This window comes from Centroberyx gerrardi, chromosome 12, assembly GCF_048128805.1.
Source record: "Centroberyx gerrardi isolate f3 chromosome 12, fCenGer3.hap1.cur.20231027, whole genome shotgun sequence".
Taxonomy (NCBI): domain Eukaryota; kingdom Metazoa; phylum Chordata; class Actinopteri; order Beryciformes; family Berycidae; genus Centroberyx; species Centroberyx gerrardi.
This window is the reverse complement of record NC_136008.1, coordinates 19,402,863-19,415,647: the sequence shown is the minus strand read 5'-3', so window position 1 is coordinate 19,415,647 and position 12,785 is coordinate 19,402,863. Positions and strand designations below refer to the sequence as shown.

At 46.3% G+C, this 12,785-nt stretch overlaps 1 protein-coding gene across 1 annotated transcript in view; it reads right to left on the bottom strand.

Moving 5' to 3' along the window:
• Nucleotides 1–4,525: 4,525 nt before the first annotated feature.
• Nucleotides 4,526–12,785, bottom strand: part of LOC139917023 (teashirt homolog 1-like) — a 36,402-nt gene continuing 28,142 nt past the window's right edge. Inside the window, exon 3 of the mRNA XM_071906042.2 lies at nt 4,526–9,357. Coding sequence (XP_071762143.1) covers nt 5,828–9,357 — 3,530 coding nt within the window. The 3' untranslated portion in view covers nt 4,526–5,827. The remainder of the gene's footprint in view (nt 9,358–12,785) is intronic.

The following is a 12,785-nucleotide window of genomic DNA, read 5'->3' as shown; positions in this document are numbered from 1 at the left end:
GGGCTTGTGACGGATGAAGGGCCCGGCGACACACACCTGCAGTCCTCATCCACCACCACATCATAACTAAAGGCCTGGCAGACCCAGATGATCCCCTACATCCGTTAGCCCGCCGCTGTCAGACACCATCATTCTGGAGAGACAACTCTGTCACCTCATCCTCCCACCGCAACATAACCTTGCCTTGATGAAAGACCCCCAGCTGTCCATCGGAAAAACACAAATACACTACTCCTGACACTAATATAACACTTTTACAAGAGCGCCGGAGTGCTTGGCCGTATCAGTTACAGCGGAAAGAGTTTTATACTGCGACATGGTGGGCTTTGTAATGACGCAAGTATTAAAGGGCAAAACATCTGTCGCAACCTTCCAGCTCCTCCAATGTGCCCGAATCAAAAAGAAACAAAGGAATGAAAAAATTCAGCTAATATTGCAGAACCACTGACAAAGCATTAATGTTAAAAAGACAGCGTGTATCGGCTGTAAAAGTCTTCATCAGTGCTCAACAATATAATAAGTAGTACAACGCACAGCAGAGGGCTTTTCAGGTTAAAAAAACTCTCTGATTTGTTAAAATACAATAACACAGCTAGTCTTAAAAAGTTTTAAAAAGTTCTTTCAATACAGCTGATTTGGAGCATTTCATTCACTCTTACATGGTTCTTTACAGCACCATAACAGCTCTATGAAGAACCATTTGAGCATGGTGCAATGGATTCTATTCTAATAGGTTCTTTGCAGCACCAAAAAGGGTTCTACTATGGTATACTACTACCCTTTTTGTTAAGAATGTTTGTATAACTGTAATTCCACAAAGAAACCTCTGATATAGTAAAAAGAAAAAAAGAATCAGAGCGAAAAAACCCTTAAAAAGTTCTTGTAAAACTGCTGATCTGACCAGCCCATTAGACCTCATTCATTTTTAAAGGATTCTTCATGCCACTAAAAAGGGTTCTGCTCTGGCACAAACCTGAAGAACCATTTCCTGGTACTCTATAGAAACCTTTTTGTTTAGTATGTATGGAAGGTGGAATTGACACAGTTCCTGCACGTTTTACAGTGTGAAGTTGAGCAACATATTTGAATCGAGTCCACAAACTGACTGAGATCAACATAAAAATAGACTGAGGCGAGTGTCTTGTGCAAAACACAAATACTGATAACTTCTTCGTGAATGCGATGTTCACAATGAAGCCTTTTATCAGGATCCAAACAGATTTTTCCGACTTTCGTTTCTGATCCAGCACAAAGGCTCTCCGTCGGTGTTGCTTTGTCTGTTGATACTCTGTCAGACATTGTTTTGTTTGGTTTGAGGTATTTTGGAAGGGTATTAAACCATACGTCGGAGTTGTGTACGGAGTTGAAGGTTTTACAGACGGCAGACACATGCCGGGATCCTCGGCAGAAGCTTTGTCTTTGTTTCATGGCTGACAATGATCTTCTTGCCGCTATCTTATACACGCCAGAAACACCGTCCACGAACATATGAAGACCTACAAAAGACGTGTGAGGGAACCACAGGTGTGTGTGTGTGTGCCTGTTTGCATTGAGCATACAAACCTTCATCTCAGGTCTCAGTGTAGTAACACACCATGAAGCTTTCAATATCCCTGAAGAAAAAGATCAAAAGTCACAAGCTGTGGGATATAAACACACACTTCGTCTTTTCACTTCACTGATAGTTCTGTGTGACTTTACCTATAGGCTCTCCAGAATATGTGTTAGATGATACAAATATAAACAGTATGCTATAGGTCTAACTCACTTGATAAAAGACACAGGACCACAGTGTAAGTTACTGTACACATTCCCATGCTAACACCAATATATTCCCTGCTCTATAAATATGGAGAGGCACAGGCAGACGCAAGTTAGGGAGGTTAATAATTCTTCAACCCCCCCAAGCCCCTCACCCCACCCCCATCCCCACCAGCCCAGGTAATTTTGTTATTCCGTTTGTGCCCTCTGTCTACACCCACCTCTGTCTGCTGTACATAATGGTCCCAGCCCTGAGAGGAAGCAGGCATTTACTAATACAAAACCTTGAGGAAATCCCTACCAATCCTCAGGGCTCACGTTCAGCAGCGCCCAAAACACAAAGGCTATGCAAATCTGCCCAGCCTGCGTTTATCTACCCTCGGTTTCCGTTTGCACCGCGGGAACCAGCATTGTGCCGTGCGTGGCGATTATCGCATGTAATTTACATAGAATACGCACAGGAAACAGTGCACTGATCTCTAACAAAGCGGGGAAGAGTCTCTATCGGCTCAGCAGCTATCTGACGGCACAGCGAAATTACAGGTTTAGCTGTGGGGTATTAAACCTACAAGGTGTTTTTTATTTCTGGTGTGCAGGGAACACTATCTCCTCCAAATGTTGCTTGTTTATCTGCCCTGTTTGTTTTATAACCCAACTCTAGCAGCCCCTTTCCAGGAAGCTGCATCTTCAGCCGGGCTAATCTGCCCTCTCCCTGTGTTTCCTTTGTCACTGAATCCATGTATCAACACAGCGAGGTGCAGCCAGATCGAGGAGGTGTGTAATTGCACAAAGACACTCATGCTAATATAGCTGGGAGACCGTGTGTGTGTGTGTGTGTGTGTGTGTGTGTGTGTGTGTGTGTGTGACTGACTCAGCCGACACGAGACATGTTGTGAGTGTGAGGAATGGAAGTCATAACACTGCAGCATGGCTTCAGCCATACAAAGCCTGGTACTGTAAGTACTCTATCAGAAACGTGAGACATGAGGGTGAGATGAGAGATCAAATTCCTGATGCTGCCGCTTTACCTCCAGGGCTGCCTGAGGAAGAAACCCTGCCACTGACTGCTTACCTTTGGCTGAGGGTCATCTAGAGGTCATTTCATATAATGATTTACTTTCTGCTCTCTTTTTGGCTGACTGTTAAGGTGGAGGAATACTTACAACAAAGTAAAACTTGCTCAAAATAGAAACACGATCCAACATGTTGCCGCATGCAAATTTGTGTCTACTCGCTGTGGCTTCGTCTTGTTTATTTATTGTTTCATTTTTATTTACACTTTACACCAAGTGGGGGAGCATGAAGATTAAAGAGGTAACGGTAACCTAGGGAAACCAGAAATAGTGGGGAAAAAGAACAACAGCGGCAATGGCTGTGGTGAAAGAGTGACAGTCTGAGGGAATCTGAGGGAAGCCGATTTGATGGGTCAAAAAGGTGAAGAAATCCTCTAACAAGCTCAGCCTCCAAACCATTCATGAGATGGAAACAAAAGCAATGAACCGGAAAAGGCACAAGGCAACACAAGCGATCATGTAATATTTTAGACCAATAGCGAACGGTCACAGTGGCGGCTGCATGTGTGAAGAATTCGACTAGTTCAGCCAGCAAGCCTGTTCACACTGCGGAGTCTGAAGTCAATGCTTTGTTTGTTTCGCAGCAAGTATACCATGGCTTTTACGAGTAAACATGTCGTCCGCCACGAATCATGCAGGCATCCCTTGGGCCATTCAGTAACAAGATGTACCATCCCTCTAACAGGACCAGTGGCGTCTGAGATATTTTGAGTTAAAAATTTTGACCTTTAATTGTAGCGCCAATTAGTGTGATTTGTAAGGATAGCTAGATTTGTCTAGCAAGTTTTATATCAATAGGTTTTTCTGTCAGTAGGACTTATGGTAGGAGATAGCAATCAAAGTTAGACATTTTACGCTTTAATTATAGTGTAACCATCAAGCTAGTCAGTGTCATTTTTTTAGAATTATTTGAAGATGTATCATCTACTATCACGTTTGATGAAGACACGGACAACCTGATACCCCCCCATCTCATTTCATTGTGTGGGGAACAAAAAGTATCAGTATTCACCTTCTTGTTAGCAACATTGCAGCTGATCAGAGAGGACAGAATCTAGCTGCTCATGTATCTGAATCGTTGTGTTAATTATTGGTCGTTTCAGTGTGGCCAGTCAGGAGGCTATATCAAGCAGAACAGACACCCATCTGATTTCGTTCCGGGAAGACAGGCTCAAGCACACTGCCGTCATTAATACAACACTGATTCTTTCAGAACAGGCCCTCCGAAGGCCAGTCACAAGCCTAGCATGAGTTTCTTACAGCACAATAGACACCCTTACAGGCTTATCATCCCCATCATCTTCATCATTATAATAATCATCGGCGGCATGATGGGGCTCAGTCATCAGTTACAAGTATGACACCAGTGATTTTTCTTTTGCTCTTAACATTTTGAAAACATAAAATAGCTGCACAGTGCACTTATGCATTAGCAGGCCTGTTGCAGAACATCAACTGTATACTAATAAGGAGACAAGGAAAAAAAAGCTTTTGAATCTAACTTCTACAATGCAGATGTATAATAAAAAATATCCTAAAACATTGGGTTAGGAGTGTGTATGTGTGTGATAGCTTTAATTTGCCATAAAGCAAGGTCAGAAAATATCTGATGCTATTAAATAAAATTCTATTCATGCCGAGTTTGGTGCACCTCCATGAAAAATGAATACACAACCACAAATGTACGACTGTTAACAACTGCTTTGGGGTTTATTTTACAATTGAGAAAGAAATGAAATGAAACAAACTAATTGGTGCTAAAAAGTTTTTTTTTTTTTACAATATTGTTGATAAAACATTGAAATGTATAATCATTGTGCATCGCTTATTTATTTTTCACACCATATCATGCATCAAATTGGATGCAAGTATAATTAAAATCATTTCTGTAAACCAAGCCAAAGAAGCTAAATTTGTATTTTCTTTAAAAAAGGACATTTTGTAGCTCTACAGCATATATCTATATACACCATCTGTTTTTCTTTTTTATCATTTTTGTATATAAAATGACAATATAAAAGTTAGAGAATGCACACACCTTAAGATACAAAGAATGTTGAGCTGTTTCAAATGGTAAGATATGTCTTATGGAGTACTGACATTTCACTGGTAATCATTTACATGTAACGGACTGTTCTCTTTACAGTTGAATAAAGCGACACGATTTAGAAAGAGAAAGTTGTAACAAACCATACAACTGGAAAATTGCTATAAGGTGATACTTCACATCAAGAAAAAGTTTTTTGAGCAAACTTGCATACTGACGGCCATTCATTTTCACTGATTGACTTGTAACCAGAAGCAGCATTTCAATTTTTCCAAATGTTCACATGATCTGTTTCTTTTTCTAATACACTGACAGATTTCTGAGCAGGCCATTCATCATCAAAAACACTGCAGTGACAGGAACTCAAAAAGGAGGGGGAAATGATAATCCTTGATCTTTTAAATCAATCTGATTTTGACAAATGCAGGATATTTCAAAACATGTTCTCTTTACAAATTCAAAATTCAACTGTCTAAGGTGCTACTTCAGTCTTTCAGGGTATTCTTCCATTCTTTTGGTGTATACATTTAATTTTCACCTTCTTCATATCAAGTATTATACAGTTTTCCTCCCCCCCTCCCCCCCAATTCATTTTTCACTCACCACTTTAGTTACCATTGAAGCAGTAGTTGTATTTTTTGCCATGAAAAGATTAAAATCTTGTGTTTAACCTTGATTCACTAAAATACATGCACAGATCAGACAAATAGCATATAAATATATTACAAAATAAGTGTTAAAAAAGCTTGGCAAAACAAAAACAAATTAACATGAAAAGACATGGTCCAGTCAGGCAGTTATCACAACAAAAAATAATAAGACTGATTTTTTTTTCTGGCGGCTCAGTTCGGCCCAGTGCAGTAACTGTGAACAATGTCATTTTAGTGCAATGAAATTCTGGTCAGTTCCACAGCTGTCAGTCTCTACCCTCAGCTCGAGACCCCGTTTAAACTTTCTCCAACTTGTCTAGCTTCTCCAGTTTCTCCAAAGCAGTGACAAACACCAGGTGGTCCTCTGGAGACTTGCCGTGGGTCTTGCTGAGGTGCAGTTTGACTGCGTGTTTGCTGACGAATGTCCGATTGCAAAGTCTGCACTGGTACACAGAGCCTGTGTCGTCCTCTGGCGTGGTCAAGGCCGACAGGGGGCTGCCGAATGTCATTTTGTCTGTGATCACCTTTGAGACAGCCTGCTGCTCCCGTAGGTGCTCAGCTGACAGTTTGGACAGGTCCTTCAAGCTGAAGCCCAGGTGAGACTCCAGGTGGCCGATGTAGGAGGAGGGAGTCCTGAACTGGGAGGCACAGTCGCCACAGAGGAACACAGGCTGGCACGAGTCCATGTTCTTCAGGAACTTGGTGCCCCCAGTCCGTCTCAGCTGGTACTTGACGTTGGCAAGCCAGTGGGATATGGTGGTCATGGAGAGGCCTGTGAACTTACAGATGTGGACCCTCTCCTGGGGCCCCAGGTCGGTCATGGCGTAGCGACCCTCGGAAGTCTCCCTCAGGCTGGAGGCAAACTGCGCCTGGAGGATGAGGAGATGCTGGGGGTTCCAGTTGGACTGCCTCCCTTTCCTCTTCTGCACTGGGGAGAGGTCCTCCAGGGCGTCCTCAAACGCGCTGCCATCTGCATCTGACTTCTCTGAGATAGAGGAGGGAGTGGAAGATTTGGGTGTCAGCCTTCCAGTGAGGTTCTTCACCATGTCAGAGATGTCCATAAGAGCATTCTCTCTCAGAGGAGAGGAGACTGAGTCAGGGAGAGAAATGAGGGGTTTGTTACCATTGACACTACTGCTGTTCAGCAGCGCGCTGCTGCTGCTGTTATTGTTGTTGTTGCTGTTAGTGGTGGCCTTAGTTTTACTCAAGTCTATGGGCTGGTCACTGCTCTCGTAGAACTGGTAGTGGTTGATGGGCTCGGCCGGCTTGGCCTGAGGGGTTGGGTTGAAAGCTGGCTTATCCATCATGCTGTTGCTGATTTTGTAAAGCATGGACAGTGGGTCTGCAGCTGGGCTGACTGGTTTGGAGGCCTTACCCAGGTGTGTGTTCATGATTGACTGGAGTGCGCTGAGAGGGTTGATGAAAGGCCTCTCCGGTGAGTGATCGGTGATGATGCCCAGACTGTTGCCATTGGTTACTGGGGACTGGCGGGCCTCTGAACCATTCTTCGAGTGGCTGTTGTGGCCATCTACCAGGCTCTCTTTGGGCTCCTTCTTGCAGATGAGCTCTGAATCCACACTTCCAGGGCTGCTGTTCCTCACGATAGGCGGTTTACCTACAGAGAGATCGTTTGGAGATACTAACTGCTCTCTCTGCTCTCTCAGTGCAGGAGAAGGGGATTTAACTGAGGATGGGGGCCGGCATCGTTCCAAGCTCACCATCTTCTCCTCTTTCTCTTTCTTCACAGTGGCAGCTTTCCCTGTCACTTTCTCCACAAGCTCCTCCATGGCAGTGACGTTGCTCCTGAGTGGGGGAGGGGAGGAAGGACTCCGAGGGGAGTGGATGACTGAGCTCGGGTCACTCACAAGGCTTCGAAGCCCACTGTTAAACATCGGCTGCATTTGGACGCTCTGGACCGTCGGGGGCAGAACAGTGGTGGAGCTCTTCATAGCGCCCTGCAGCTGGTAGGCTGCATGAATGCTCGGGTAGCCGCCCCATGTGGGTGTGCCAGTCTGGGCCTTGCTGATAGCACTGGATACAGTGTTCTCAAGGGACTTGAGAATATCTAAACCCCCTTTGGGCGCCTCCTCCAGGTCTTCTTCTCTGAGATATTTATATGACGTGGCATCAGCCTCAGATTTCTCACCTGGGTCCTCTTTCTCCTCCTTGATTTTTTTCTCCCCTAGCTCACAACCTTCCATCTTTTCATCCTCACATCCTTCCCTCTTTTCCTCAGAGCCAGAGGAGAGGGCTGGGGACACTGGCTGAGATTTAACATTACTGGGCACAGGGAGCCTGGTGGTGGTCGGTGGCAGTGGAATGGACTGGATCTTCTCTTCTATCACCGGGTCGAACACCAGCTGTTTGCCCTTCTTGGACGCAGAGTTTGTGACCTTCAGAAAGTGACCCGTGACCATCATGTGGGCGGTCAGCTGCTGCAGTGTATCATGGGAGCTCCCACACTCCATGCATTTGAGGATCTGGGCTTTACGGGCTTCAAACTGCCACGTGTAGCTGGCACCGTTTTGGTAGCCATAGCGGTTGTTTGGTGTAACATAGGGGTTAGCTGTGGCTTTTGGATCTTTGCCAGCATCCCCAAGGGACAAGTTACCACCACCAGCATGGACAGAGTCTGGGGAGCATGGGGAGACTATGGCATCCTGGAGAGCTCGTTTTTTGGCCGAAGAGGGCACCAGTTTAGTGGCCAAGGCTGGCACCGGTTCTTTGAGAGGCACTTTCTGGTAATGCTTGGTCTTGATCATATGGACGCTGAGATCCTGCAGGGACTCAAATGAGTGGCCACAGTACATGCACTTCAGCACCTTCTGGGCATCCTCTTTCCCCTCCATCTCCATCAGGGAGCGCTTGCGGGGTTTGGACCAGCGCTTTCCCCGGTCCTCCTCCTTGTCTTTGTTGTCATCTCGGTAGTGGCCCGTCTCATTCATGTGGACCGTCAATCCCACCAGCGTGTCATAGGCAGCGCTGCAGTCTTTGCAGCGGAACTTGCTAGCACCGGTGAAGACGGAGCCATACAGCTTGTTGTTCTGCCGGTAGAGCTGCACCGTGCTGAAGAGGCTGGGCTCTGGTAACAGGTGGTAGGGGGTCTGCTGAAGAGTCTTGGCAAGGGCTGCCTGGTGCCAGTCATAGGCCACACCACTGCCATTACTTGCCACCCCACTGCTGCTCCCACTGCTGCTGGTTCCACTGTGGCTGCTAACAGAGCTAGCTGCTGTGCCATTGGTGTTGCCACTTCCACTGCCTGTGTGGTTGACAGTGGTGCTGGAGCTCCTTCCATTGTGGTGGCTGCTAGCCGTGCTCATCCCACTACTCTTGTTTATGGTAGGAGTTGTGGAGACAGAGGCAGTAGAGGTTGGCGCTGCAGCGACGAGGGCACTGTTGATACTGCCAGCTGCAGCAGGCTTGGATTTCATGATGTCCATTGCGATGCTGGACCAAGAGGCATCCGAGATGAGGTTTGCATAGACGGCTTTCATCTGCGCCAGGCTATCCTGGAGGGAGAGGCCGTTGCTGGGGCGGAAGGGCAAAGTGGCGCCCTCCCTCTCCTGACCATCCCTGGATGAGGTGCTCTTGAAGTCAGTGAGTCGGTCGCTAGCATCACTGAGCGGAGAGCCATAGCCAGCATCGGGGTTAGTGCCATTACTGAGAGGAGAGTCTCTGTAGCTAGGTGGCTGGCCTCCGTCTACATCTTCCTCTTCCTCATTGCACAGGAACTCAGTGTCCTGGCCGTCTAATGAGAGGCCGTCATCCTGCAGGTGCTCTTCCTCATCATGAGCGGCTGCCTTAAGCTCGTCCTCCGGCACGTACGCTGTAGTAGAGAGAGAGAGAGAGAAGACAAAAAAGGGGAAAAAAGAGGAGAGGAAAAAGAGGTCAGCTCAGTGAAATAAAAGATTTACAGCACACTAACAGGACCACTGTCAAAATAACATGGAATGAATACTCAATGATGGGAAATGTAGGCTTTTATTCACATCTAGTGTGAGCGCGCGCGCATGTGTATGTGTGTGTATGCATGCATGCATGAGTGTGTGTGTATTTTACACACATATGTCTCTGAAAGCCAGTGGTGAAAAAAGCCTCCAAGGGAAAAATAAATCACTGAGCTTCTGACAGTTGTCCTTTTCCTTCCCAACTCCCTATTCCTCCACACATGCCTCATGTTCCCCGGGAAATCACTGTCTGTTTGGCCTTGTTAGCCAGCTGCATGCTTGCATGTTCAACTCTCCCTTTCTCTCTTTCTTTCTTTCTTTCTCCCCCTTGCTTTATTGCCTCTCACTCATTCACACTGTGAAGTTCAGCTCCTCACATGTTAAGGTTATGCAACTGATCAGGAGGGAGAGAAACAAAACACTCATTTTGAGATATCACAGCATTTCCTAACCCACTTTGATGGGCTGAAGGTCACTTTTTTTGAGCTAATAAGCACAAGAATTGGTAAAACAATGGTACTTGGATTGAGGCTGTCTCAGTAATTGTTAAAGAGGGGGAGTCTAGGGCAGACAGAATTTATGCATTTGTGAAATCTGCTACTGTTATGTGATACAAAACAGCGTGGACAACACATGACAAGAAGATAGATTAAAGGAGCAAAGCGAACACATGATCAAAAGATCAAGGTGTGGAGAAAGGAAACGAAACAGAGCCAAGCTGTAACAGGTTCGCCCGTATAGAGTGTAAAGGCAAATGAGATAGAGGGCTAGACCGCGAGTGTGTGTGTGTGTGTGCATGCGTGTTAGGGAAGATACAGCAAGCATCAGTAAGTAGGAGAGACAGGAGGTGGTGGGGGGGGAGCGAGTGAATGAGAAGGAGAGATGTGGGGGGAAGAAAGAAAGTGAGCAGGAGGTGGGGAGGTGGTGGGAGGGGGGTGGGGGTGGGGGGGCGCAGGAGAAAGGGAGAGGGAAGAGAGAGAGAGAGGGCGAGGGAGGACGGGAGGGAGGGAGACAGGAAAGACGGCCCCCTAGCTTCTTCCTTTATCTCCTTCCTGCATGGTGAGATGTGTGTCCTAGATGCCAGTATCAGTCTCTCCTGATGAAACAGATGTGCTGTCAGCTTCAAACGGCACGCTAACCTGTCATATCATAATCTAAGTGGACATAATACCTGATATATATACACTGGCACCATTTACTGCTGCCTGAGAGGAGATGGGTGGAGTGGGTGGGGGAGGTGAGCAGCTGCACCGTCGACTGTGACTGTGTGCGTGTGCACGAGTGTGATGATGTGCATGTGTGTGTGTGTGTGTGTCTGTGTGCGTGTGTGTCTTTGCGAGTGCCTGTTTGTGAATGTGTGTTTGCCTGCATGCTCGCCTTCCCATGCCTATGTGTGTACTGTACACACTCTGGAGCTCATACATGTTTGCTCTAACAGTGCAAACTTGAACCCGCCGACCATAATATTGCCTATAAGTCTGAGTTCACTGTGTGCTACTGATACACCCTTCTCCAAATGAGCAACATACTCCCCTAACGCCTGACAGGATTTCAGTGAAATGAGAGCACTACAGGAGAACCTGGCTGCGCTTCAATCCCACTGACAGACTGAGACCGAGACAGTTTCTAAAACTCCTGAAAATCCCTAACACAGCAGATTAGCATTATGTGCTGTACTCTCTACAACACATCTGCAGAGTGTCTTCTGTTACTGTGCCTTCCCCCTCGCTAACCCGCTTCCAGAACAGGAGGCTATCAACACATATCAGCCATTTAATATACAAGGCATCCTGCAGAATGGCTATCCATTCTTCACAAGCCCACGCGAACAGTGAAAACATACAGTAGGAATTACCTATGTGAGTCACTCATGTCCGCTGCGGCCAAAAAATAGCTAAACCCTGATAGTTGGCAGTGCTAAACACACTCTCTCTCTCCCTCACACACACACACACACACACACACACACACACACACACACACAGACAGCAGGAATGAGAGGCAGCACATCAGAAACATCCCTGGGTGAGTGACAAAACACAGGCTGCAGCAGGGAGGGGCTTCGAACGCTGAACGGGACGCCAGGGAACCCTTTGACGATCCCTGTCAATCAATGCCTGTCCTGCCACGTTGTCATGGAAACAACAAAGAGGGGGATATCAAAAGCTCGCAGACAAAAGACTGGCAGAGACAGACATCTGTAAAAATCACAGGCAGCAAGTGGACGGTTTCGCAAACCATAAGTGTACAATCTTGGTGATGAAACGTGGCTAACATTAGCTTGAAATAAATGATCTCTGCATCTGTTTTGACACGTTGCATCTATTCTGACAGGATGCTAAAATCTGAAGCATCTGGAAGAAAAAATTCTAATGACTGCATATCAACTGTATCTGTTCAATCACTGCTGACAACAAATGCAACACGAGGACTGTGCGGATCTGACTGGTGACCAGATTAAGCCTCCTCCTCCTCCTTCTCGTGTCCTGGACGCACATATGCGGAGCGACACCAGCAGCGAGGGGCGGGCTCGGGAAGGGGAAGGGCTGGCGTGCCGTCCCTGGCGGTTTGGTTTGCCGAGCGGGTGATGGCTGTGAGCAGGGCCATCTGCACGGGCGCCAAAGCGCCTGTCACTTTTGCTCGGGGACGTGCCGCCATCAAGGAGACAGGCGGCGGCGTGGCCAGGATAGCACCGCAGACTCACTGTCACAAACGGCAGCGATCAAGCCCACCACCAGCCACGCCAGATCACCGACAACACACACAAACAGACCAAACATCAACATCCCAGTGCATCAAAATTCTCCCAGTACCTGTACATAAGGTTGCTACGCTATTAACAAAAAGGGCTCTATATATGTATAGTACCAGAAAATGGTTGTTTAGGTTTGCACCATAGCAGAACCCTTTTGGGTACTATAAAGAATCTTTTTAGAAAGGTTCTCTCTTGCACCATGCACAAATGGTTCTACATAGAGCCTTTATTGTGCTTTATAGCAGGGACTATCAAACATTTTCATATCACAGACCCCCAAATGCATACTTTTGTTGTTAATGTAGTATTGAATTGAACTGTCTACACTGTACATGGGGAGATAAAAGTGATGAGAGTGAAACCTAGAATTACAACAGACATCCTTATACATTCTCTAAATTCTAATTTAATTTCTAGCAAATTAAAATGCAGTGAAATTAAACTTTTCTATTTTGCTAAGAACCCCCTGAATGTCCAAGACCCCACGAACCATTTAGGAATGCATAAAATACTCAGCAGTATTGAGTATGTAAGAGCTTTCCAAGAGCTAAA